General features: G+C 39.6%; 1 protein-coding gene across 1 annotated transcript in view; it reads left to right on the top strand.

The window, feature by feature from the left end:
* LOC126162844 (uncharacterized) overlaps positions 1 to 26,363 on the top strand; it is a 95,367-nt gene that overhangs the window by 2,082 nt on the left and 66,922 nt on the right. The window contains exons 3-6 of the mRNA XM_049919612.1: positions 19 to 98; positions 3,036 to 3,194; positions 21,125 to 21,287; positions 21,376 to 21,514. Of these exons, the coding sequence (XP_049775569.1) occupies positions 19 to 98; positions 3,036 to 3,194; positions 21,125 to 21,287; positions 21,376 to 21,514 (541 nt within the window). The remainder of the gene's footprint in view (positions 1 to 18; positions 99 to 3,035; positions 3,195 to 21,124; positions 21,288 to 21,375; positions 21,515 to 26,363) is intronic.

Below are 26,363 nucleotides of genomic sequence, written 5' to 3'. Positions count from 1 at the left end.
CCTTTACATCCATTACAGTTTCAAATGGATATGAGTCGGAACCGTGAACTTTTTGACAGATCTATTCTTCATCTGCTGCAGGATATTTTGGAGTTTAGGTAATGTGAAAGACCTTTACACATAACTGTATTTTAAGGATGTGCCTGTTACTATGTGTTGAACTGTAAAGGCAGCAACAACACTTTTCAGATAGCTTACAGGAATGAACCTGATGACACCATTCACACCCTGCATTTTTCAAGACTCAAATGCAACAAGTACGCCACCACACAACCAAAGGTGACCGACATCAGAATATTGATAGTGAATATTAATAGCCATCATGTGAGGTAACATTAAGTTTGTCTCTCTGCATTTGACCAGGGAAGCAGCAGGATTCCATGGAAAATTTAAGTAAAAACCTCCATCTTTATTTGAAAGGTCACTTGCTAATTTAATCTCAATTGCTTCCTTAATAGCACTATGTGAATAGCTGGAAGTGCATGTCAGAATCTCCATGATGTTATATACAACAGGAAGATCAATGCCAAAGTAATGCTCTGCAACAACAGATTTGCCCTGCTGTTGTAAGCATGTGTGTTGCTTATATTCAATACAATGGTCTCCTTGGTCCTGAAGGACTTATCGATATTGACATACCACAAGTTCAAGGAATTTGACAGACATCCACTTCACACAAGCCTTCACACATCCTACAAGGACCCTAATCTTTGACTGTAGTCAAGAAACACTTCCACACAATTTTTTCACAGAATTTGATAAATACTGTGATAAATTCTTCCAGTGTAAGGTAAAAGGCAGTAGACTTAGGTGCCACCTCATAATTGTAATCACACTCCTGATTCGGGGATGGTCAATAGCATACCACATATCTGAAAAACTTCCTGGGTCTGAGATGAGGGGGTATTGTCAACCAAGGTACGGTTCTGTTGGATAAGGAGGGTTACATTCAAAAATTGCATTGTTTACTATCTGATTCAGCATATCATAGGGTCAATGTTGACCTAGCAAAAAGTTTTGAAAGAAAGACTAACAACCTCCTAAAGAAAAGTTCTTTGTCACAGAAAACTATCAAGAGTCTTAGTTCTAATGCTACTCTCCACTGATTATATGGCCTTCTGAAGATCTACAAGGAAGCACTTCCTCTTAGGCCTATTGTCAGTAACATTGGTCTTCTGGCAAACTGTGAAGCAAAACAACTACTCTGTTGAGCCCACTAGTAGGTCAGAGTGTGCTTCACATTATTACATTAAAATCTCAATGTACTTCTTATGTCAATTAAAGGTTCAAATGGCTCTGAGCACTATGGGACTTAACATCTGAGGTCATCAGTCCCCTAGAACTTAGAACTACTTAAACAAAACTAACCTAAGGACATCACAAACATCCATGCCCAAGGCAGGATTCGAACCTGCGACCGTAGCGGTTCCAGACTGAAGCGCCTAGAACTGCTCGGCCACTCCGGCTGGCATCAATTAAAGGGATTTCATTCGTATGACTCTGATATTTTAGTAAGTTTTGGTGTGGTCCTCTGTTTGATTCATTGCAGTTAACTGATGTTGGGTTTGGTGTTAAATTAAAGAATCTACTTCAACTTGTGTTTATTTCAACTTACTTTTTATTCTGCGACCAGTATTATGAACAGACTGATAGAACTGTAATGGGGAGCCCATTGTCAACTGTTGTTGTTGTTGTGGTCTTCAGTCCTGAGACTGGTTTGATGCAGCTCTGAATGCTACTGTATCATGTGCAAGCTTCTTCATCTCCCAGTACTTACTGCAACCAACGTCCTTCTGAATCTGCTTAGTGTATTCATTTCTTGGTCTCCCTCTATTATTTTTACCCTCCACACTGCCCTCCAATGCTACATTTGTGATCCCTTGATGCCTCAGAACATGTCCTATCAATCGGTCCCTTCTTCTTGTCAAGTTGTGCCAAAAACTCCTCTTCTCTTAAGTGACTTTTTAGAGCATTTGAAGTTGGTCCACCCAAATATTTACTTCATGATGGAAGCGGTAAGGAATGGCTGCCTTCTCTTCCTTGATGCATTTGTCAGGAGAATGGTTCGTGGTATGCTGCATCATGCCATTTATAGGAAAATAACTTGCACTGGTTTGTATCTAAAAGGCTGATGGTTTTCATCATACAGCTTAGTGTGAAGGAACCAACATTGCTTCATAGGATATCATGTCAGACCCAGATAGTTTGTTATCTGAGTTGGTCATATTCTATCAAAACATAGTGTGGAACGTGATTTTCTGAATTCCATATTAGATTAGGCCCTTTCAGGATCTGTATAGGATGATCTTAGTTTGTGTAAGATGGGTATCTATTGTATTCCTTGCAGTTGTGGCATAGGTGGACAATCAGAACCATGGAGGTCATACCATCATACATGCACTTACAACAGGTAAGCAAATATGTTACTGCAAAACATCACCTTGTCTTATGGAATACAACATGGACATCCTAGCATGCATTTCAGCTGTTGCAATGGTTTTATTAGCAATCAGTTGTGATTAAATTAGGAAATGACCTTACAAATAGAGATGGACGTTTTTGCTTCAGTTCTGCATGGAGCTCTGTTCTGTCTGGTCAAACTGGTCACCTTTGGCAGTTTAATGCTACTAGTGTTTATGGTGTATTTGTTGTCTTTTGGCATATAACCCAGATACTGAGGTTTTACATTTCTTTGATCAGTCCTCTCTCATTGCATTTGTGTGTTCAGATGACAGGGTCAGCACATGTCAAAATATCAGTGGGTGTTGAAGACTTCACCTGGCTGCATTCCTCTAAGTTATTTTAAATTTTTATACTTTGGCAGCTTCAACAAAACACTGCACAGTCAGTTAGAAAAATTAATATTTTAAGTTTGTGAAGTGTGTCTTGACTAATAAATACAAATTTTAGTGACTGACTAGAAATCTTTCCAGTTTAGTCCTCCAGCAGTAATTTTAAATTAGAAATGATTGTATTAGATTACAGCATATGCTGTATCACTAATTTATTTTTTCTCAGTATGGTCACGTTTGCAGGTTAAAAGTTTCAAACCACGATGGAAAGAAATATTCACGAGATCTTTCAATTTTGAGGCAACTAGCAACCAATAAAATTGATGTAGGATCAACCACTATTCTACTAACGTATGATCGAATTGGAATGGCAGATTATAGCATTGGTGTGGACACATTTAAGTAAGTGCGTTATTTCATAAAAGTATCCAAAACAGAGAACCTGGCAATGTAATACATAATCACAATTTAATATTTTTTTTTTATGCAGGCAATAATATTAGCAACAGTTTAGGTTGCTGCTCTTTTCAGAAGTGTGGAAATTCATATTTAGGTGTTTTAGAACCATGCTTCCACCTTTAGAAACAAAGAGGTACTGAATATGAGAAATGGGGAAAATAATCTAGAGTCAAGTAATGAAAAATCACCCAGATACAAAAATCCACCACTACTGGCATTTGTTTCATGAACATGGATTTATAGTATTAGAAACATGAATCAGAAAAGAATGACAGCTGTTAGATGTACAATCTATAACTCACCTCCAAAGAGAAAGCATTTTACACTATTTGTTCCAGAGGACAAAGATGTATTTCAGAACCAATAATTAAAGGCAGTAAATTTATTAAATATTTATCGTCATCATCATTATTATTATCCACACATGGGCCCAATAGGACCATGCAAAGTATAATCAATCAATGTCACTCTTGATGGTTGGCCTTCTTTTGTGTCCAAATTTGTTTCATCCTTGCAGGTGGAGGTCTCTTTCTTTCATGACCTTGATGTTACAACCTGTTTTCTAATTTCCCTCTGACCAGTTTTCCAATCACATATTTTTTGTCTGAATGTTTTTTATCTGTAACATCTGCCTCAGTTATATCACCTACTTTAAGATCCTCCTTAATTGCAGTGATCCATTTAATAGGCTCAGTTTTGGTCTTACTTACATTTTCTATTTGTTTTGTCAACCTAGTGGGTGCCATTGTTTTAATGTGCCCATGAAATTTAAGTCTTCATTCTCTGATGTCACCATGTATGTCTGTGTATTCTTCTATTTCCTTATTACTTCTCAGCCTACAGATTTCTCCATCAGTAATTTTGGAGCCTAATATTTCCCTAATAAGCTTTCTTTCTTTCTTCTGAATTTCTTGAAAGTTCCTCTTTCTATTCTGCTCCATAAAGGCATTCAAGTTTGATTATAGTCCTGTAATGCCTAAGTTTACTAAATTTAGAAAGTGATTTTTTATTATAAATATTTTGTGTTACTCTGATTGCACTTGCAATTTTTTGATTGTGAACTTTGTTTGCAGCTTTTTCCAGACCGTTTTCTTGTATGATTTCCCCCAACTATTTAAACTGAGAAACAATTTTTATTTTTCTGTATTTCATGCTCAGAAACTTTGGTTCTTGTTTGTTGCATGTCTTATATTCCATTTCTTCAAATAATATTTGTACTCTTGCTTTTTCCACAACTTCTTTAAGAATTTCAATTTGTTTTTGAACTGTGGTAATATCCCTAGTTAAAATTGCCAGATCATTTGCAAAGGTGAGGCAACTACTCTAATATTACTTCTGCCTAACTTGATTGTTTGATCTATATTTTGACTCGACTTTTGCTCTCACCATTCTGTAATTACCTTTTCCAAAACACAGTTGAGCAATAATTGGGAGAGTCTGTCTCCCTGTCTAATACCAGCCTAAGGATTGGTTTTAAGTTAAGAATTTATTCTCGGCAGGATATGTTTGGTCTAAAGCCTGCTTGTTATTCACCAATTTTAAGTTCTAACTGTTCTTTGGCTTGATGAAGTAAACAATGCGAGAGAATTTTGATGCAAGCAGGAGAAGAGAGATTCCGTGGTAATTATTAACATCATAGGGCAGTTTTCCAGTTCTCAGGTATTTTCTTAGATTACCAGATATGTCCTATTAGTTGAGTAGTGCATTTTATAGTGTTAGGGCCAGCTGATCTTAGTAGTTCTGCAATTATAATGTCTTCTCCAGATGATTTATTGTTTTTAAGTCTCTTAATTTGTTTAGTTATTTCAATTTCATCAGGTTCTTTAGAGTTAGGGTTTATTTTTATTAGTTTACTGTGGTTGGAATTTATTCAGTTTCTGGACAGTTTAATAGTTTTCAAAATAATTAGCAAATACCTTACAATTTTCCTGGTTGTTAAGAGCTGAACTGCCATTTTCATTTTTGAAGCAAGGACTTTGATGTTGGTAACCAGTTAGCTTTGTTTTGAATGTTTCATAAAAGTTTGTTGTATTGTTCTTTTGGAAGTCTTTTTGATTCCTAAAAGTTGCACACTTTTGTAGGTTTGTTTAATATGTCAGATTAATTTAGAGGTTTCTTTTCTTACAGTTAGAAAGGTGGTGTATGTGTTTTCAGTTTTCTTACTAATTCAATTTTTGAATGCCTCATTCCTAGACTTAACTGCTGTTTCATAATCTGCGTTCCACCAAGGCTGTTTCTATTTTTTTAGAAGCGGAATTAAATTTTGTAGTGTTTTGATGAAATTTGCTTTTAGACTTTGCCAGTTGTTGGAGTGTTTTCTGTGAAGTTTGCTTGTTAGAGTTGGGGTCGTTTTAGCAGTGTAAAATTTAGGATAATGTTTTTTGTTTTCAACAGTTTGTGAGGTTGAAATTTTACTTTTGCTCATGTAAAATAATGCTCAGAATCAGTATTAGCCCTATCCTAACTTGTACATTTAAAATTTCTTTATAGTTAGGGTATGAAATTGCTACATAATGGATCTGAAATTCCCCAATAAATGTACTGGGTGCCCACCAAGTTTTTTTTGTTTAGAAGGATTCTTTTTAAAATGTGTTGACATGATTTTAAGGTTAAAATTTTTCTTTGCTTCAACAAGTCTTCGGACATTTTAGTTTGTCCATTTATGCATAGGAAATCCATCCATCATTTTCTTATATTTTTTCTCTTTACCTAATTGAACATTAAAATCAGCCATTAAAATTTTATCATGGTTTAAGATGATGCTTTCTAACATTTCCCAAGTTTCATTTAACTCCTTCCAGTTTTTTATGGTTATCCTCATTGACTGGTACATGGACATTAATTAAAGTGTATGTTTTGTTTGCACATTTAAGAGACATTGTCATTAGTCAATTATTAATGGGCTTTACCTCCATTATTTAATTTAAAATATCTTTGGATACTGCAAAAGCAGCTCCTAGATGTGGTGTATTATTAAGTATTCTTTTATCATTGTACTTTTGAAAAGATGATAATTGCCAAGATCCATAGTGTTATCATCCATCATTCAGGTTTCTTGAAGTGTCAAAATTTGAATCTTGTGTTCTGTTAATGTATATCCCAAGTTATGAAGTTTACTTGGTTGCAAAAGTGTTTGTATGTTAAGTGTTGCTAAATATGTAGTAGTTGTGTATGTTAAGTGTTGCAAAAAATGTAGTTGTTGAGTCACATTGCGTTTTAAACTGGCTGCCCCAGAATCCAAAAGACCAATTGTGCCAGTAATACTGGTGGTAGTTTGACCATCTGGGGTAATATTGTGATTATCAAAATGCTCTATGATGATTGTACCTGGAATCAGGTGGGGTTGAGTAGACTCATTAAGCGAACTCAGTGTGTTAAGATTGGAAGAGTTAATTCCAGAATATAAATTCCAGCCGCACCACTGGTGAACAGATACTAATCACTCTGCTGTTTGCTACAAGACAGATGCAAAGTGGAACTGGCTGTGTTTTTCCTTGGTCTGGGGTTGCTTATTCTGTATTCACAGCTGTCCACCATATCTGATGTAACATTCACTATGCACTATCTGTTACTTGTCCCGTACCCTAGGCAAGGTCAGCTTCTTAGACTTTTAATTACAAAGTCTTGAAGCCTGGATACATGCTTATATTTTAAAATATTGCTGATTTTAACAGCCAAAATTATGCTAATTATGATGATTTTCAGTAACAGGAAATTGTTGGCATTTTTGAATGGTAGTACAGAAAATCAGATTAATGGAGATGTGATATTACTTAAGGATGCCAAAAATTAAATGGACTGGTAGGATAAGAAATGATGAAATTTTCTGCAGAAGCAGCAAGGAAAGTATGTGTAGCACACATTAACTGCAAAAGTGGATTTGAAAAAAGAACATTCCTTCATTGCTTTTGAAGACAGTCAGCAATACCACAGCTGCTGGAAGAGGCCTGAGAAATTCACTTGTGAACTGGGATGCTGGAGTATGAATGAATGAGTGGCTAGTGACTGCAGGCACATGTCTCTTAGTTGTGTCAACATCTACATTGTCATTCCTGTGATGCTTATAGCCACAAGGAACAATGGCATCAGGAAACTTAAAATGAGTCTCTCACAGACATATACATAAAGATGTTGCTTGTGTTAAGTTTTAATTTGTATCAATTAGTTCTAAAACCTCTCACATTTGAGTGTAGGATTATCTCTCATGGGATCCAGGTTATCTTACCAAGATATTTATTCTGTGAAACATAGTATGTTCAACTGCTGTGCATAGCAGTGAACAGAAACAATCCAGAACTCACAGCAACAGAACTCATCACACTTAACTGCACCCAATTCAGAAAAACAAATTTTGGCAATCTCAACTTACTTAGAGCAAAATGATATATGCTCTCTCTCTCTCTTTCTCCCCCTCACCCTCTCTTTTTTCTCTGTCTCCTTTTGGATCTATAATTTCCTGGAAATATAAGCTGTTTGACTAATTCTCAGTGTAGTTATACAGTTTCAGCCTCAAGCCATTTCCAGATAAGCTTGTTAATTTTTAAAAAAATAAATACATTAGTTTGCCAGATGTCAATTATTGATCAGAAATATTTTATTACCCTTACCATTTATTATTTATTGCCACAGCTATGTTGCTCGCCAGTCAAGAGTGGATAGATTGTGTAGTGCAAGCATTATAATACAAGAACAAAGTAGCATAAGTTTGCATAATAATATAAGAACAAATTTGCATAAATATAGCATAACACTAAATGAGATGTAGCATGAAAACTTTTTGAGTACATGTTCACTTGGTTTCACACAGTAGTGGATTGTTTAGATGGTACAATTTGTTGTTTCACTGTCAAAGAACTCATTTAAATTGTACAGTGGTTTTTAGCAGAGATTTTGTGACATCGTTCCTCAAAATTTCACCAATTCCAAGGTCTGCATTTTAATATTTAGGTGGTTAAACATTTTAATAGCTACCATTGGAAAACTATCCGATGTCATGGAGAATCAACAGCTTAGGATGTCTATGTTGGTTTTGCTTATGGCACTTGTAATTGTAGATGTCACTCCTGTTCATGGTTGGCAGTGATCCAATTTTCTACTTACTGTTACGATCCTCATCACTTTTTTTTTTTTAGTAGTAGTAGTAGCATTTTCTTGCAACCTGGCTGATGGAACTGTGGAACAGTGAAAAATATACCATCAGCAGATACTGATCAATTATAACATGCTTCAGTTTCCTCAGGAGGTATGCAACTCATGACAGTTTGTCACACACATGTGCAATTTGTTCTTGCCAAGTGAGTTTACTATCTGCCATAAACCCCAGAAGATTCACAGTTCCTGCACAATTTAGGTATCCTTTGTCATTGAGGCTACATACCAAGTTTTGCATTTTTCCTTCATTTATTTTAATTTTGTTTGTAACAAATCATTCCTCTGCAGCACTGAAAGAAGCATTTACTTCTTCTTGAGCCTTGCTGGTGCCAGTGCCTTTTGAGTATAGACTTGTGCCACCCATAAATTGCAGGTACTGTTTATGAGACCTTAAATCATTTACAAAAACAAGGTACAGTAGGAGACCCACTACCAATCCCTGTGGCACTCCAAATTCACTTCACATAATAATTCTCCTTGGATTGATACAATCTGCTGTCTGTTTTCCAAACAAGATTTGAGTGTTGCCAGAACAGTGCCAGCAACTCAATACTTACTGAGGTTGTTTAAGAGTACCTTAATCAGGAATGCAGTTAAAAGCCTTACTAAGCTCACAGATTTTTGTAATCAAAACTGTGCTTTACCCCAACAACCAGATAGAGTGCTGTTGTTGTTGTAGATCTGCCTTTCCAGAAACCATACTGCGCATCTGTGAAGAGTTCATTAATTTCAAAGTAATTTGATATTTGCTCTTTCATTGCAGTCTTAATGACATTAATGAAGATTGGATTTATTGAGATTGGTCTGCAGCTCGCTACTGTGGCTGGGTCACCCTTTTTATAAACTGGCACTGTCCATGCAGGTTTCAGAAAGTCTGGAAATCCACCAGCCATGAAACACTTATTAATTACCATAGTTATTGGTTCAGCAGTTATGTAGATAATTTTCTTGGGAATGTTAGTGGACATCCCGTACATATTATCACTATGAGAAAGTTTATAAGATTTTACAATATTTATTATTTAATTTTTTTCTTCCTGTCTTCACTGATCAGGTCCCAGGCTGCCTGACATGGATTGTGAGCTCCTGCAATGAACCTGAGGGAATATGGAATAGTTATAGGTAAACAACTAGAATTCTCTCAGATACAGATTTATTCACACTTAGCTTCTACACAGATACAAGTCCGGAGGCCCCCCCCCCCCCCTGCACAGTATGGAGTACGTCCCTGTGAATGTGCGGGAGGGGGGGGGGTGAAAAGTTAGGAAGGTAACGTACAGTTCTTCTGCATCAAGCGGAAGCGGTCGACTGGTAGGAGACCGGGGGATGAAACCCGGTATGTCGACGGCGAAGTCAGCAAGCGACGCCGGCGGTTGAAGACGACGTCCCATCCTGGAGTGGAGGTTTAGCACTTCGTCAGCCGGCAGGTGGAGAATCACCTTGCCAGAAGGCCTAACAAAGGCATGCAAATTGCCACACGCAGCACTTCTGCTCAATTTAAAGCGGCGCACCACACGAGATTCTGCACTTCCTCCCTCAACATTGTCACATGCGAGTACCACACACACCGTATCGCTATCTACGACAACAGAAAATTTATGTATGTCATCACGGTGTACATGTGTTGTGAATTCTTGGGTGGCACCTGTACGAGCAATGGTAGGGAGGTGTGGGAAAGCCATGGCAGGGGGAAGCATCTGCTAAGAGGGGGGTGGCAGGTGCACTGGACTGCGCAGGGGACAACCTCGGGCGATCAGCTGACAGACGAGGAAGCGTGACTGAAGGCAACGAGGAGCCAGCATGGCTTGAACGGCGTGACAAAGAGCTGTCACACGAAGATGGTAACACAATGGTAGAATCCGAGTGGTTGGCAGTTCGACTGCGAGAGCTGTGAGGAGTGAAGGCCCGAAAAGATTGGCCTCTCGAATTAGATGAACGCAGAGAAGGAGCAGTGCTCGGCAGAGAAGCACACTGTGGAGAATCAATACCCGAATGCATGGTATGGGAAGATGGATGGCCGCTCGAAGCAGGAGTGGGAGAAATAGGGGCAGAATCAGGGAGGTTCACCTGAGGCTCAATGAAGGCTGGTTTCACTCGCTTAAGTGAGACCATGGTTACAGAATCTTTTATGAGGAGATCCATGTTATTCTCAGAGCATTTGATGACCTTGTAAGGACCTTTGTAGGGCGACTGAAGTGGGGCTTTGACTGAGTTGTCTCTGAGAAACACGTACTCACAAGAGTCTAGCGTGCGCGGTACGTACACGTGCGGAGGTGTATGAGCAGCCGGAGGTGGCAGCTGAATTTTGCTGCAGTGCAAACGCACCTGCACGAGAAGTGAAGGGAGTTCAGAGGGCCATGGAAGTGGGGTGGGAGTGACTAATTCTCCAGGCAAAACCAGAGGTTGGCCATACACAAACTCGGCTACGGAACCCTTGAGGTCTTCCTTGAAAGTCGCACGAAGGCCAAGAAGCACAAAGGGCAGTGCCTCTGTCCATAGTGAGTCATGGCAACGCAGGGCAGACTTTAAGGTGTGATGCCATCACTCGACAAGCCCATTGCTTTGGGGGTGGTATGCAGAAGTATGAATTTTGACAATACCACACATTTTACATAGGTTAGAGAAAACTGAAGACTCGAATTGTTGCCCCTGGTCAGTGGTGAGGTAAACAGGTGAGCCAAATCTAGAGATCCAGTCATCTAAGAATGCTCGACTTACTGTCTCAGAGGTAATGTTCGGAATAGGCACAGCCTCAGCCCACCGAGTCATCCTGTCAATAGCTGTAAACAAGTAACGGAAACCCTCGGAGGGGGGCAAAGGGCCTACGAGGTCAACATGAACATGGTGAAACCGGCCTGGGGGTTGGGCAAAACAGCCAAGGGGTGGAGAAGTGTACCTGGAAACTTTGTTCTGTTGACACAATATGCATGCCCTTGCCTAAGACTGACAATCGCGGTGCATGTCTCTCCAGACAAACCGTTCAGCTACCAGACGGGTGGAAGCTTTGACACCGAGGTGTGCTAATGTGTGTAGTTTGTAAAAGACCTGGCGTTGAAGGGGCTTAGGAATGAATGCCCACAACATACCAGTCGATTCATCATGCCACACTAAGTCAGATATGCCAGGAAAAGTAGAGTGTACCGGTTGGAGAGAGGAGCTGTGGTCCGAAATTAACTGCATGGTATCGGGGTCTGCCAATTGCAACCGAGGTAGGTCCGTTAGGTCAATTAAGGTTGTGACAGCACCAACACGTGAGAGAAAATCAGCAACCACATTGTCCGCTCCTCGGATGTAGCGAATGTCATTTGTAAATTGCAACATGTAATCAATCTGACGAAAGCGTCGTGGGGGCGGATCAGCCGCAGGATTTTTTATGGCATGAACCAACGGCTTGTGATCAGTGAGCACATAGAAATCTCGTCCCTCAACATCAGTTCTGAAGTGTCTTATGGCCTCATAAACTGCAAGTAATTCTCTGTCGAATGCTGAGTATTTCTTCTGCGTGTTGTTTAGGTTTTTTTGAGAAAAACTGCAGGGGGGTCGTAACATCGTTGTATGTCTGACTCAGTTCTGCGCCGATAGCATTGTCACTAGCATCAGTAGTGATAAACATTGTGGCGTCCGCACGTGGGTGAGCAATAGTGATAGCGGAGGCCAACAGCTGTTTGAGTTCGTTAAATGCCTTGTCCATGTCTGGTGTCCATGGTACCTGGCGGGTGCCAGAAGTTTGTGGGCCAGCGAGAGCATCTGTGAGAGGAGCCTGCACTGCAGAAGCGGCTGGCAAATGTTTTCGGTAATAATTAACTGTTCCAATGAACCTGGGTAATTCCCTATAGGTCTGATGGCGTAGCATCTCAAGAACAGGCTTGATCTTGTCCTGCGGTGGTGTCAGACCGTCCAATGACACAACATAACTTAGGAATGTGATGGATGACTGGTGCAATTGAGTCTTTTTATTGTTCAGTTCAATACCAGTGGCTGCTAAAATATCTGTCATGACTTGAACATGCTCCTCACTCTGTTCCAAAGTAGAAGCAAAAACCAATATGTCGTCCATGTATACAAAACGAAAGTCTAGATGGGATAAAGTTTGATTGATGAAACGCTGCCACGTTTGGGGGGTGTTTTTCAACCCAAAAGGCATAAATTTGTATTGGAACAGCCCGAAGGGAGTGGTTTTGGCAGTCTTTTCAATATCTTCCGGAGCCATAGGAATCTGATGAAATGCGTGCTTACAGTCCAAAACAGAGAAGTACTTTGCACCTGCGAGTGCATGATTGAAGTCTGCAATGTATGGGACCGGATATTTATCAATGATGGTGCGGGCATTTAAACGCCTATAGTCTCCGACCATACGCCAAGTACTGTCTTTCCTTTGTTCAAACAGGATAGGACTAGCCCAGCAACCGGAAGAAGGTTCAATTATTCCCTTTTGTAATAGATCATCCAATTGTTCTTTTGCAATTTTCATAAATTCCGGCTTGAGGCGGCGTGGGCGTTACAATATGGACGGCCCATCGGTTAGATGTAACCGATGAACTGTGCCATTAGTGACCACTGCAATACATGGCGCGGCACGACAGTCAGATGTCCGTGAAGTGGAGCAGGCAGTGGCGGACGGGAAAAGCTGTGGGGCTGAGGGCACGGAAGTACAGGTGTGCCAACCGCTCGTAGGCTGTGTAAAGGCCGCATGCGTGTTAACATGGGCGAAGTTGGTACACTGGTTCTTGGTAGCGGGCCGTGCCGCTACGAGCGCTGTAGGCACGAGTGGGCATGGCCGAACAGCAGATGGCCGTAGTTCATTGCCACAAGCTTGGCAAGTTAATTGTCCATTCGGAACGCAAGGAGCATGAGCACTCGGGCATACACTATCATTACAAAAGGGGGTGCTGACACAGTTTACGGAGTTCACAACATTGTCGTTAACGTGCGCGGGCACGGGAACACCAGATTGGCACAGACTGACCTTGTCTGTAGCCGACAAGTCGTCTGCTTGTAGTGCCATGAGGCGTTGTTGTGTGGAGGCCAACTCGTGGTGTATGTTGCGGAGATGCAGCAGCATTTCCGTACATTCCATCTGCAACTTCGAAGACTTGGCGCACTCCACTAGCCACTTGTTTGTCCAAGATTGCAGCTTCAAGGATAGGTTTACACACTTCTTAGCACAGCACCCATGTTTGGTGTTAGCCGAACTGTCACTCGGTGGAGTGAAAGGAATATGTTTGTTAAGGGGGGGGTAAAACACAGTATTCACTTGACCGTGAGTGGTGGGGCTGGTTGTAGATGTCAGAGTAATTACTGTCCAGCACAGAATTGTTGACCTGATTAGAAGCAACACAAGGATCCCACACACGTCCACTAGGATGCACACTCGGTGTGATATTTGCTGTTTGGAGAGCATTGAACACCTGTTGACTATCCGGCGTGGAAGATTACACACATGGCGGGAACTGATTCGAGTTTGAATTTACTACTGGATTTTCCAAAGTAGCAAAACCTCACTCGACGCCACGAACTGTATTGAATTGTGCGTTCGACACAGGAGTAGGAATGTTCCGAGTAACACTCTGTGGAGAACACGTGGGAAGGTCTAGGCTAACAAAGCCAGAGTCCACGACTGTTGGCGGTTGGAAGAAACTGGCGGCACTTGATGAATTCCACTGCATGTTCTGGCTGAAGGATTCTGAAGATTCTTGCGGCATGTCCACTACGACGGCAGGAGTGCTGGAGAGATGTTGCTGGAATCCGGGCAGCGGTGAGTGCTGAAAGGCCATTGTCTGGAGCTGAACAAAGGCCCTCGCAATCGCAGAGAAACCCGACGCGGTAGGCACGTAAATAACCTTCGAGCGGTAACTTGGACACGTATTACACAATAAACGGGGTCACCAGTGAGGGAATATGGAATAGTTGTAGGTAAACAACTAGAATTCTCTCAGATACAGATTTATTCACACTTAGCTTCTACACAGATACAAGTCCAGAGGCTAACTGCCGTTAGCATCCAACATCCTGCCCAAAGCCCTCTCCTCAAAGATAGCACACTTACGCACTGAACAAATATCGATATTTATGGTGCTCTACGCCACAAACCGATCATTGCTTTTCTTTTTGGCTTCTCCTACATCCTTTCTGTAATGTCTTTTTGCTTGTAAATATCTGTTGTACAACACTTCCTTTGCACTGGGATCTGTTGCTGTTTTGTAGTGATCATGTAACAACAATACTACGCATCTTAATTTTTTCAGCTCATCAGTAAAACATAGTTTTTCTTTAACACTGTGATTGTGTTGTGACATGCTTGCAGAAAATTTTTTGGCCTTCTGTGGAGGGGAGAGAAAGGAAAGGGAAGGAATGATTAATATCAGCTGCATCATGACTTAGTACAGAATCAGTGGTGATGAGTGAAAATGTGTGCCTGACTCGGATTTGAGCCTGGAATCTCCTGCTTATTAGGCATTTGCATTAACCACTGCACCATCTGGACACAGGTCATATCACAATTGCCTGGACTATCTCAGAATGCCTCCTGTATGGCCGACATTCTCACCTGGTGCCACATATCTGCAGGTGCCATCCATGACCTCCATACTCTCTACTTTGAGATTCCCACAGGAGGTTGAACATGATTGTGCAACCATGCTGAAGGTGGTGGATTCATTGACTTTCAAGGTGAATCAATTATATAATTGATTTCCTTCAATGGGCAATGAATCCACCACCTTCAGTGCAGATGCTTAGTCATGTTCAACCTCCAGCAGGAATCTCAAAGTAGAGAGCACGGAGTATGTTGATGGCAACTGCGTATAGGTAAGAATGTTGGTCAGCCAGGAGACATGTCAAGACAGTCCACACAGATGTGATGAACACTGTGTCTGGATGGCACAATGGTTAACATAACTGCCTAGTAAGCAGGAAACCCTGGGTTTGAATTCTGGTCCAGCAAACATTTTCACTTGTCGCTGATGATGGTTCACATTATCTGTCAGGCAGCAACAAGCAATTAACTGTCTGTGGTGATTTCAATGTAGATTTTCTAAAGGAATCTGATAGAAAAAATGATCTGGAAGGCTTACTTAGATCTTACAATTTGATTTCAGCAGTTAACTTTCCAACACAAATGCGTAAAGACAGTAGGACCACAATCTAAATGTTTTCTCTGATGAAGCTCAAAGCAAGAAAATAACTGTATACTGAATGACAAATGCTCTCTATGATCATGTTCCACAGTTGTTCCTGGGATGAACTTTGTAATGAATCAGATGCTGGCATATAATTTAATTTTTTCCATGATAAATTACTTTCAGTATTTGAAAACACCTGTGTGCACATGCTAATCAGAAGAACATAGAAGAGCCATGTAAAAAAACAAGGATGAGTACAGGGATTAGAGTATCTTGTGAAAGGGAAAGGGAAATGTATCTTTTGGTAAGAACAAGTAGAGATCCTGCATTAGTTACACTACCATAACTACTCAAAATATTAAGAAAAGTTATTAAAAAGCAAGAAATATGCATATTATGTCAGTAATTCTGACAACAGACTTAAGGCTATATGGAATGTAGTGAAACAAGAGATAGGACAACTGGCCAAAGAACAGGATAAAATACCTACTGAATTACATGGAAGGCTTATAAATGATGAGTCACAGGTAGAAAATTCATTTAATAGTCATTTCTTAAGTATAGTATAAAATATGGACACAAGCAGTTCAAGAGAAAAATCACAGCAGTAAGTTGAAAAAGTAACTCTCATAAAATTCAGTCTTCAGAATGTGTCACCAGCTTCTCCCTCTGAAATTAAGAAATAATATGTTCTCTCAAAATTAAAGGCTCATATGGATTTGAAGATGTTTCCAACAGAGAACTAAGGATTTTTTTCTGATATAATAAGCCCTATCTTATGTGAAATATGTAATACATTACCTGCTCAGGGCATTTTTCCAGAGAGATTGAAATATGTCACTATTAATACCCTCTATAAGAAATGTTATACAAGAGATGAAAATAAGTGCAGACCCTATTGACATCATTTTCCAAAATTTTTGAGAAGGCCATGTATGCAGGTCTGTCATGATAGTATCCCACCTGAGCAACATTAATATACTGAGGAAATCAGAGTTGAGATTTCCTATGAGTGCCATTTGCTCATTCGCTAACAAATTTTTACAACTAGTAAATCACAAAATAACACCAACTAGTATTTTCTGTGACCTATCTAAGGAATTTGACTGTGTGAATTACCCTGTCCTCGTAGATAAACTGTAGTTTTATGGAACTGGTGGTATAGCCAACCAATGAATAACGTCAATAAAGTCATAGCTAACCAAAAGAATGCAGAAAGTTGTACTTATTAATTCAAGCAAACTAATAAGGGGAGATTCTTTTGACTGGGGAGAAATCATATATGTGGTTCCCCAAGGCTCAATCTTAGATCTGCCAATGTTCCTCGTGTATGTATGTATTTAACCAAAATTAGTTCTTTTGTGGTTGATATTAGTTCTGCAATCAGTCCAAGCATACACATACCAACAGAAGATATGGTAAACAATGTTCTTAACAGTGTCATTAGCTGGGGGGTCTGCATTTGGTCTCACTCTCAGTTTCAGAAAGGCACAACACATTCAGTTCTGTACATCTAGGGGCACAACTCCAACTATAAGTATAACAGATGGTAAGGAATTAATAAATAGAATGGAAAGTTCAAAATTTTAAGGAGACAATATTGATGAGAATTTAAAATGGAGAAACACTTTCTGGAGCACGTAAAACAACGTAGTTCAGTCACATTTGCAATCTTGGGGAGAGAAAAATCATCAAGTTGACATATTTTGTTTATTTTCAGTTAATAACATCATATTTAATAATGTTCTGCGGTAACTCATCTTTAAGAAAGAAAGTCTTCATTGCTAAAAAAATGTGCTGTATGAATAATATAGGATGCTCACCTATGAACACCTAGTAGATGTGTTTAAGGAGTTGGACATTTTGACTACTACTTCACAGTGTATTTATTCCCTCATAACATTTGCTGTAAATGATCCATTTGCAGTTCAGAAGGAACAATGATGTACATTATTACAGTGCCAGAAGAAAAATGACATTCATTACTCCACATTAAGGCTGTCTTTAGTACAGAAATGGGTGCACAATGCTGCAACTAAAATATCCACTGATATAAAATGTCTCATAGACATTCATTGCACATAATTAAGGTTTATTATGAAAATGGTGTATGGAACATGAAACTGAGTAATTAACTACGCTGAGCCTGTTACTGTAGAGTTTCAGGTGGTTATGGAGTCATCTCAAAACTGTTTAGCATCTGTGGACCTGCTTCCAAAGAAAACTGTTTGGTGGGATGTGGCTGGACAGCTCAGGCAGTCAGGCAGCATATAGCTAACTGCACCCACTCGAAGTAGAGTTCTGGATCAGATGCCACTCTAGGAAACAGCTACATGCTGTTATTAATACTCAAACTCATATTTGTGAAACTTCAGTTTAGATGTGTAGATGTAAAACTGTTGAGTGTTGCATGGGATGTCCCAAACCTTTAGTGTCAGAATTGATTCCCGAGGATCCTAAACTGAGGATTTTGAAATAAGGACACAAATGGTCACTTGGTATGAAATCTTGAATAAGCACTATGGTTGTGAGAGACATGTTTGAAATTACTTGTGTTTCATAACAAGAAACTGACTGCATCAACCTTGACGACGCTACAATGAAAAACAACTCACAATTGTTTGTGAAGTGTCCACAGCATGGTTTACCACTGTTTTCAGTTCCTTACCAGTTGTTGAAGACAAAATATTATTCATTATACTAACTTGCAAATATGTATTTAATACACTGATATCAAAAACAGCAACACCACAAAAAAGGACTTATGTGAGGTAAATGAAAGTTGGTAGGTGTGTTTCTGCACCTGAAAGATGACATCTAATCAGTTTCGTGGGACTTATGTAGGAGTGGCGATTGTAGCACCAATCTGGGAATGCAAATTAAGTATGCTTCAGATACAAGCTGCATTAGTTACCTTTGACATTGGATGTACTGAGTTGATGTTAGTCAAGAACATCTTTAAGATGGCAAAGACACCATTACCAACACCTCACTAAGTTTTAACTAGATCGTGTCATAGGTCTATGATAAGCTGGACTTTCCTTCTTTGATGTTGAAGAACAACCTGGCAGGAAAGTAGCCACTGTACATGACTGCTGGTAGAGGAGATCATGAGAATGTATGGCCTACAATTGCAAGAAGACTGGGCTCTGGAAGGCCATATGACAATACCAAGAGGGAAGACAATTGTGTTCAGCACATGGCTCAGGCACATCATACTGCATCTGCAACAGCAACTTGAGCAGCAGTTGACACCACAGTGATTCACCAAACTGTTACAAATTGGTTACATCAAGGACAATTCCAAGCCAGGTCCCCTGTAGCACACATTTTGCTGACCACAAACCTCCACAATTTGCTCAATGGAGGGCAGAGTGCAGGTCTGTTGTGTTTCCTGATGACAGCTGGTTCTGCCTCACTGCAAGTGATAGCCTTGGGTTAGTTAGGAGGGGCCAGTTGAGGACCACTGTTGTAACCGAACAAGCTCTCCTGAGTGTCAGCTTGTTACCTTGGTCTGCTCAATCACCAGATCTATCTCCAATCAAGCACCCACATGACATCATCAGATGACAACTCCATTGCCATCCACAACCAACATTCACTGTTCTTGTATTGACCGACGAAGTGCAGCAGGCATGGAACTCCATTCCAAAAGATGACATCCAGCACCTGTACGACACAATGCAGGCACATTTGAATGCTTGCATTCAACATTCTAGTGGTTGCACGGGTTATTAATGTACCAGCATTTCGCATATGCATTGGCTTTTCTCGTGGTTACACAAACCTGTGATCTTGTAGCATTAATCACTTAAATATGTTACCTAGACAAAAGTACTTCATTATTCTATTTTAATCATTTCGTGATGTTGAGATTTTTGAAAGTCAACTGAGCAAACAGAGGCAAGTTTTACAACAGGCAGAAGAAACTTACCACAGCAGACAGACACTCATGAGAAACTGGGTTGTTCAAGGCATGGACAGCCATCCAGGATAATTTTAAATGATGGCTATAAGTTTAAGTTTGGTGCTATAAAGTTTAACTCTTTTATGTCAACAAATAACTTAATATTTCTTCTGTTCATTAGTTCCTTGCATCAAAGTTCATCATCTGTATAATGTTGACCTCACCCTTTGTATATAGTGTTGCAAAAAAAAAAAAAAAAAGAAAAAAAACACAGGAATATGAAATAGGCGTGAAATATGACTACCGCAAAAGGTGTTACATAGAACAAAACCACATTTAAGTGGATTAGTATAGCAATATATCAATGCACAATATTGTGGATAGAAAAGGAAGTACTTAGTGAGAATGAAAATGCTGGTCTCATATAAAATGTATTATTACTTGGTGAAGGAATGGTCTGTTGTTTCTGGACTCAAACTGAATTAGTAATCACTGTAGATATGCAAAGAAGGCATTGACACCCAATTTTGGACATGAGACTTCAACTGTGTTTCAATACTGGCATCAGTGTTCAACAGGGTGATCACACTCATCATCCTGTTTACAGATGGCAATGGTATGCAGATTCAGCCTGGAATGATATATGGAGGAGCAGCCATTATTTATTTCACATTGGCACAGCGTAAATCACCAACAATGTTGCACACAGAATGTCAGGTATGACCATCATTGGATGTAGACAATGAACAAGGAAGCTACTCACCAGACTCCCTCTCATACTTCATAACCATCTAGTTCAATAGTGAAGTGAACAACACAACCAGGATGGCTCAAATATGTGTTTACTGATAAAAGCATAATCTGTCATGGCATCAGTGATGGTGATTTGTGAGACAGCAACATACATGACTAACTCCAGGGATTGTGCTGTGTTGAGCCACTGCATACGACGAGCATGAACTTGCAATATTTGCTGAGGAAATAATGAATGGTGTAGGCTATGCCTAGAACATCATCCAATCTATTCTGTTCCAATCCTTCAGCATTAGTGTAGCATACACTTTCAGCAGGGCTGTGTCCTTCCATATACTACTTGCATCACAAAATACAATCTCAAAAAAGTTTGCCAATTCTCATGGCTACCACAGTAATCAGACCTGTGCACTAGTGAGCATCTTTTAGACATGATGCAATCCTATCTAGGCTGTCCTGTGCTACTCATACAAACTACAAAAACAGACAGAAGTAGCCTGAAGCATTCATATCAATATGACCTGAAATTCATCATTTCTATGCACAACTTGAGGGCTACAGCACCATTTAAAAAGGCATATAAGATGCTGAAATTGTTATTAAAGACAGTCGACAATAACTGTGGTCATCTACAATATATGATGTGTGTAGCATGTGATAAAGTTTTGTTTCGTTATTATCATTGCTTCAGGGGGTTTATTTTCCATTTTTTCATGAGCAAGGTTAGTACCAGTGATCCAAAATTTACTCCAAAAGGTTCACTGAATTTCTAGATAGCAAATACGTTATTATTAGAGCTAATTATATGCTGGTATCCCCTACAGTTAAGAATACCACCACTCAGATGTTGGTAACTTTGTTTAAATTAAATTAAATTATCTAGACATCGGATGATGAATTAAAGAAGATGGAATGTCTTTTTAATGTTTCTTGTTTTCCAGACCACAACTATTCTATAAGGTCCAGTCACTTCGAGCTGCTCGTAACATTTACTCTTTACCATTTTCTCTGGATGTGTGGGTCTCTCTGTTCTCACTACTTGTGGGTATCACATTTCTCCTTACTTTCATATTGGGTAGTGAAACAAGGCTACCTATTGCACAGGTATAATCAACATGGGCCAATTGAAGTTCTTAAGTCCTGTTGCAGAAAAACTTTTTCTGAGACCTAAGAATAAATATATATTTTTCAGAAAAATTCTACTGGTGAGAATTTTCCATTCACTGGGATCAATGCATCAAGGAAGCAGTTTAGCCTTAATATGTTGGAGCAACCATCATGGGACTTGAGTGAAGTAATGCTTGTTACAATTGGTGCTCTAAGTCAACAAGGTATGTGTCAAAATTTCCTGTGTTTATAGAGACGAAAATATCTGTATCGAATTTATGTAAAAGAAAAAGTTTAAAAAAAAGTTCCATGTGTTAAGCTGTGGTAAAATAAAGGATGTATACATAACCTTGCAAAGCACTGATTTGCATAATATCTGAAATATTTGATGTAAAGAGGAAATACAACTTTGTATTGGGAAAATCATGAGATGTTTAATCGAGGGAGACACAGGTAGCTATACTGTAGCTTTTAACTTTGGGTCCTCTGTGGTTTTCCTGCCTAGTTCTTTTTGTTGCTTCTAACTGCAAACTTTTTTTTGTTGGGTGAATATATGTCCAAAACCTATTGATTTTGCCAGTTTTTTTTGTGTATGCTTTTTCAGCTGCTATTTGGTATGTTGATGTTTTTTACATTTATGAGGACTGCAAACAATTGATTAGTGGCTGGTTGGTGCATGGTGCCTAGTGTTATGGGTAGCCAGCCACATAAGTATCAGTATGGTCCAATAGGCACTGATAACATAAAATGACAGGATGACAACTCTGGAAGGTGAGCAGGACAATGGGTGAGAAGCACCAGTTCTCTGACAGTTGTGGAATCAGAAATACAGCAATATAAACATCACAGTTTATTTTGCAAGAACTTGTACAGAGACCACTGGTGGCTTATTAATAATGTGCATTGACTCTGGGTGGCAGAGCCTGTGTCAGCATAACAGAAGGCAGTGTGCTGGCTCCACATATCATCAACACATTGCACGGTGGCTGTGATGAGTCACTATGTGAATGACCTTATGAGTGCAGTGTTAAGTCAGGCATTCTGCCAACTGCAATGCAAGGAAGTGCCAGTCACGCAGCAGCAGCAGCAGCAGCAGTAGGTCAGATGTGGGATGCACCTAAGCAAAGGTTGCAAACCTGGTACCCCTTCGAGATGTCTAGGAGTTGGTTGATGACAACTGGGAGGACACCCCAGCCCAACAGTGCCATTCAAATGCCAGCAGTATCAGGGCCAGGAGTGGTCTATAGACCAACAGCTGGCAAAGTGTTGGATAGTTGTAGAAGAGGTTAGCTGACCCACATCAGGTCAGTGACTGGTGTGGAGTAGTTTTTGGCATAGGCAGCAGTCAGCAACAGAAATTGCCAAGGTGGAGCTTGCTCACTCCAGTTTTATATTGACAAAGTACCACTTCTGAGCATGTAGATGGGCTGAGACAGTGTAGCATGACTAACTGTTTTTGCCACTGCTCTGACTGGTTGTTTTGCACCATGTCATCTCAGCAATTTTCCAACTCTGGCAGTGGAATTTTGCAGGCAGCATGCTGGCTCACCTATGATGTCTGGTATGGTAGGTGTCGGTGCAACACTCTTCCCACTTTAAAAGATTTTGTCCACTGAATCTCAGGCTTCTGCTAAATGTGTAAATTACTTAAACATTACGTAGTACATTATATATTCTTCCCTTGAACAAATATTTATGTTTTCCACTCTCATTGCCCTCCTACTAGTCCAGTCCAATTCACAGTGTTGAATGATTGGTGTACTTATGATTACTCACACTGTTGGAGTGATACAGTTGGTCAGTGTAGGATAGATAGGAAATTCAGGAGGTTGGGTGGTTCTCCACCATAGATAGACATAAGTTCACAAGTGAGAACCAGAATCAATATAGTACTGTACATGAGATTCCAACCACAATGATTGTGTGATTGTATCTACTGTGATACTGTTGAATGTGCTTGGCACTAATGCACCTTTTCTGCCCTAATATGAGTTTGTCCAATGGATCTGTAGCCCTGTTATGGGTGTTGGAACCCAGAAAGTCAGTCCCAAAATGTCACACATCATACCGTTAACTAATGTTTTGTTGCCTCACAGCTCCAGGTGCTCTGTATTCTTAGATCATCCTTGTTTGTAGCAATTAGCAGTAACTAACATTGGATCATATACTGAGTATATCTAGTGGGGAACCGCCCTCTGAAAATAAAGTTTTGGTACCAGAATGTCACATTGCCACCCTTCTGCTCCTGTCCTTTCTAAAAACAATTCCATTTCACACATCTCTCTGGCAGTCTGGATCATCTGGGACAGCCTTTACAAAAAAAAAACCATTCACTGTACATTACTTCCTCTCCCAGTGCAACTGCAAGTTACAGTACGTCCTTCCTAAATCTATACACAATTAATTACAACAAACTTTTCCTCTATTTAATTTATTTTTTCATAAACTTTGTAAGGAATTCTCCTTCCCCCCCCCCCCCCCACCCCACCCCTCCTCCCAAACACATACCCATTTGCTGCTTCCAAAACCGTGTGACCATCATCAGATCTACCTCGGGCATGGATGTGTGTGATGTCCATAGGTTAGTTAGGTTTAAGTAGTTCTAAGTTCTAGGGGACTGATGACCTCAGAAGTTTAAGTAACTCAGAAACCCTTCATCATTTTCAGAAGCTGTGACTTTGTCGCGAATAAAACAGTGACCCTTATATACAATAAGTTTCCTTTAATTTACATCTATGCTCACAAATGTTTTGTTAACAGATTACCAGTTTTGGTCTATAATGACCATCATCAGATCTGTTTTACAAAAACAAAGTCCTAATGTACTGCAGCCATAGTGGCATTGTCAAATGTTAAATGCCTTCATCATTTGTACAACAATCACTTCACATATTCTTATTACCACATTACATAACATAAGATACACAGAAATATACCTAATAAGTCTAGCAATGAAACTACAGGTAGAACATCAAAAACATAAGAAAAGATAGTTTGCTACTTATTGTAAAGATAATACACTAATTTGCAGACAGGCACAATTAAAAGACACTTACACATAAGCTTTCAGGTACAGCCTTTATTGGAAAAAGAGAAACACACACCATTCATCACACAAGCAAGCAGATCTCATGCACACATGACCACAAACTCCAGGAGCTCAGGCCAGATTCTGCCCTGAGCTGCTGGCATTAGTGGTCATATGTGTGTGAGGCATGCTTGCTTGTGTGAATGAACATTTTCTGATAGAGGCTATGGCTGAAAGCTTATGTGTAAGTGTCTTTTAATTGTGCCTGTCTGCAACTTAGCATGTTATCTTTACAGTAAGTAGTAGTCTATCTTTTCCTACACCTAATAAATCTGAAATTCTAATCCACTATCACTTCCATGTCCTTACAGCATTTGGTGGTTTGCATGTAGTAGCTTGTGTGGATGCAATCTGCCTTTCTTTCTCTCACAATTCCCACTCCCACCACCCCCCTTTTCCCTTTTTCAATGGTGGCACTGGTAACAGCAGTAACATATCTAGCACACCCATAAAGGACAGATACATCTGACTTGTTTGTCCACTGTATGCATTGGCAGCTGCAGCTTAACATTCACTGGTGAGATCATTCAAATACTTGATAAGGATCTTGATACAGGGGGGCAAATTTCTTTGTTTTACCCTTTAGGGTATACAGGCTTGTTACCATCTTGAAATGTCCTATATAGTACTTAGGTAGCTTCACATTGTGCTGCCTTATCATTCCTGACATTCAGAGGCTTTGTATTGTCATTTGTTACCTGCTTCCACACTTTACTGGAATGTCCTAGCATAAAGTTGCACTGGTTCTACATTATTTCCTATCCTAGATTTGATAATTCCAAAAGGTGATGACATTTTTTGACCATATGCCACTTCTTATGGTGATAGACTATACTTTCATGGATATTAGAATTATACATGGCGAAAATATATATCAACAAGTATATCAATCATTGTGATGGCTATTTAGAAAGTGGCATAGCATTTTCCCTATTTTTCAATCCACACTCTCTGTTCCTCTGTTCACTGCAGATGTAAGACACTTGTCCTTAACTCATATATACATAATAGATGACACACCTGCTTCATTAACACTTACATAAAATTGGTGCTCTAATCTGTAATTAATGTTTCTGGAATGTCAGACATTAATAACCAACTACTAACCATTATCTGTGCTACTATAACAGCTTACTGATTTGGGATAGCTATCCTTCCCACATACTGCAAAAAATGATCTGTTATGTCAAGAATATAGCAGTTCCCCAACCAGTGTTTGTAGATAAGGGCCCAAGATAGCCATTCCAATCATTTTAAAAGGGTCACTAGCTTCCAGAAACTTTTGCAGAAGAATATGGTGATGCCTCAATTTCAGTCCATTGTGTGCATGCTACACAATGTTTCACATGTTTTTCCACATCTTGTCTACATGTACACCACCAGTAATTCTCAGCTACATGCTGTTCTGTAGTCATATGACCCCTCTGGCCAGATAACATAGATTATGTGGCTGTTTTAACACTTTGTCTCGCAATGTGACTGGAACTACAACACACAGTCCAAGGTTCGCTATCTTGCCTAACATGCTATTGTCAGCACATGCAGCCCTTGTCAGTTGCTAGGGCTTTTTGCCATTCCACTCTCAGTAATACAATGACTTTTCTACTAAGGCCATTTGCATTCCAATGATATGTACCAGGTTTATGGATCACTTTGAAATTAAAGTCTCTTAGTTTAAGTGCCCACTGCATTGATAAGCTGGATGGATCCTTGAACCCCAACAACTATTTCTACACTGTATGATCCATTACTGCCTTAAACTTCTTACCAAATAGATAGCAACAGAAGTATGTCACACCATAAACGAGCCTCAACATTTCCTACTCTGTTGGGGAATAATCTGTCTCTGTCTTATTTAGTAGAAACTGCCTCCATTTCTTCTACAGCCATTGCTGTGCCTATGGTTTTATGTAAATTTTTAGGAATTTCATCTGTATGTGCCATTCTCAACACATTGGATAGCAATAACAGTAAAAATGCATCCA

Source organism: Schistocerca cancellata, chromosome 1, assembly GCF_023864275.1.
Source record: "Schistocerca cancellata isolate TAMUIC-IGC-003103 chromosome 1, iqSchCanc2.1, whole genome shotgun sequence".
In the NCBI taxonomy this organism is placed as follows: domain Eukaryota; kingdom Metazoa; phylum Arthropoda; class Insecta; order Orthoptera; family Acrididae; genus Schistocerca; species Schistocerca cancellata.
Note: the sequence above shows the minus strand (reverse complement) of the source record. Positions and strands in the feature narration are given on the sequence as shown.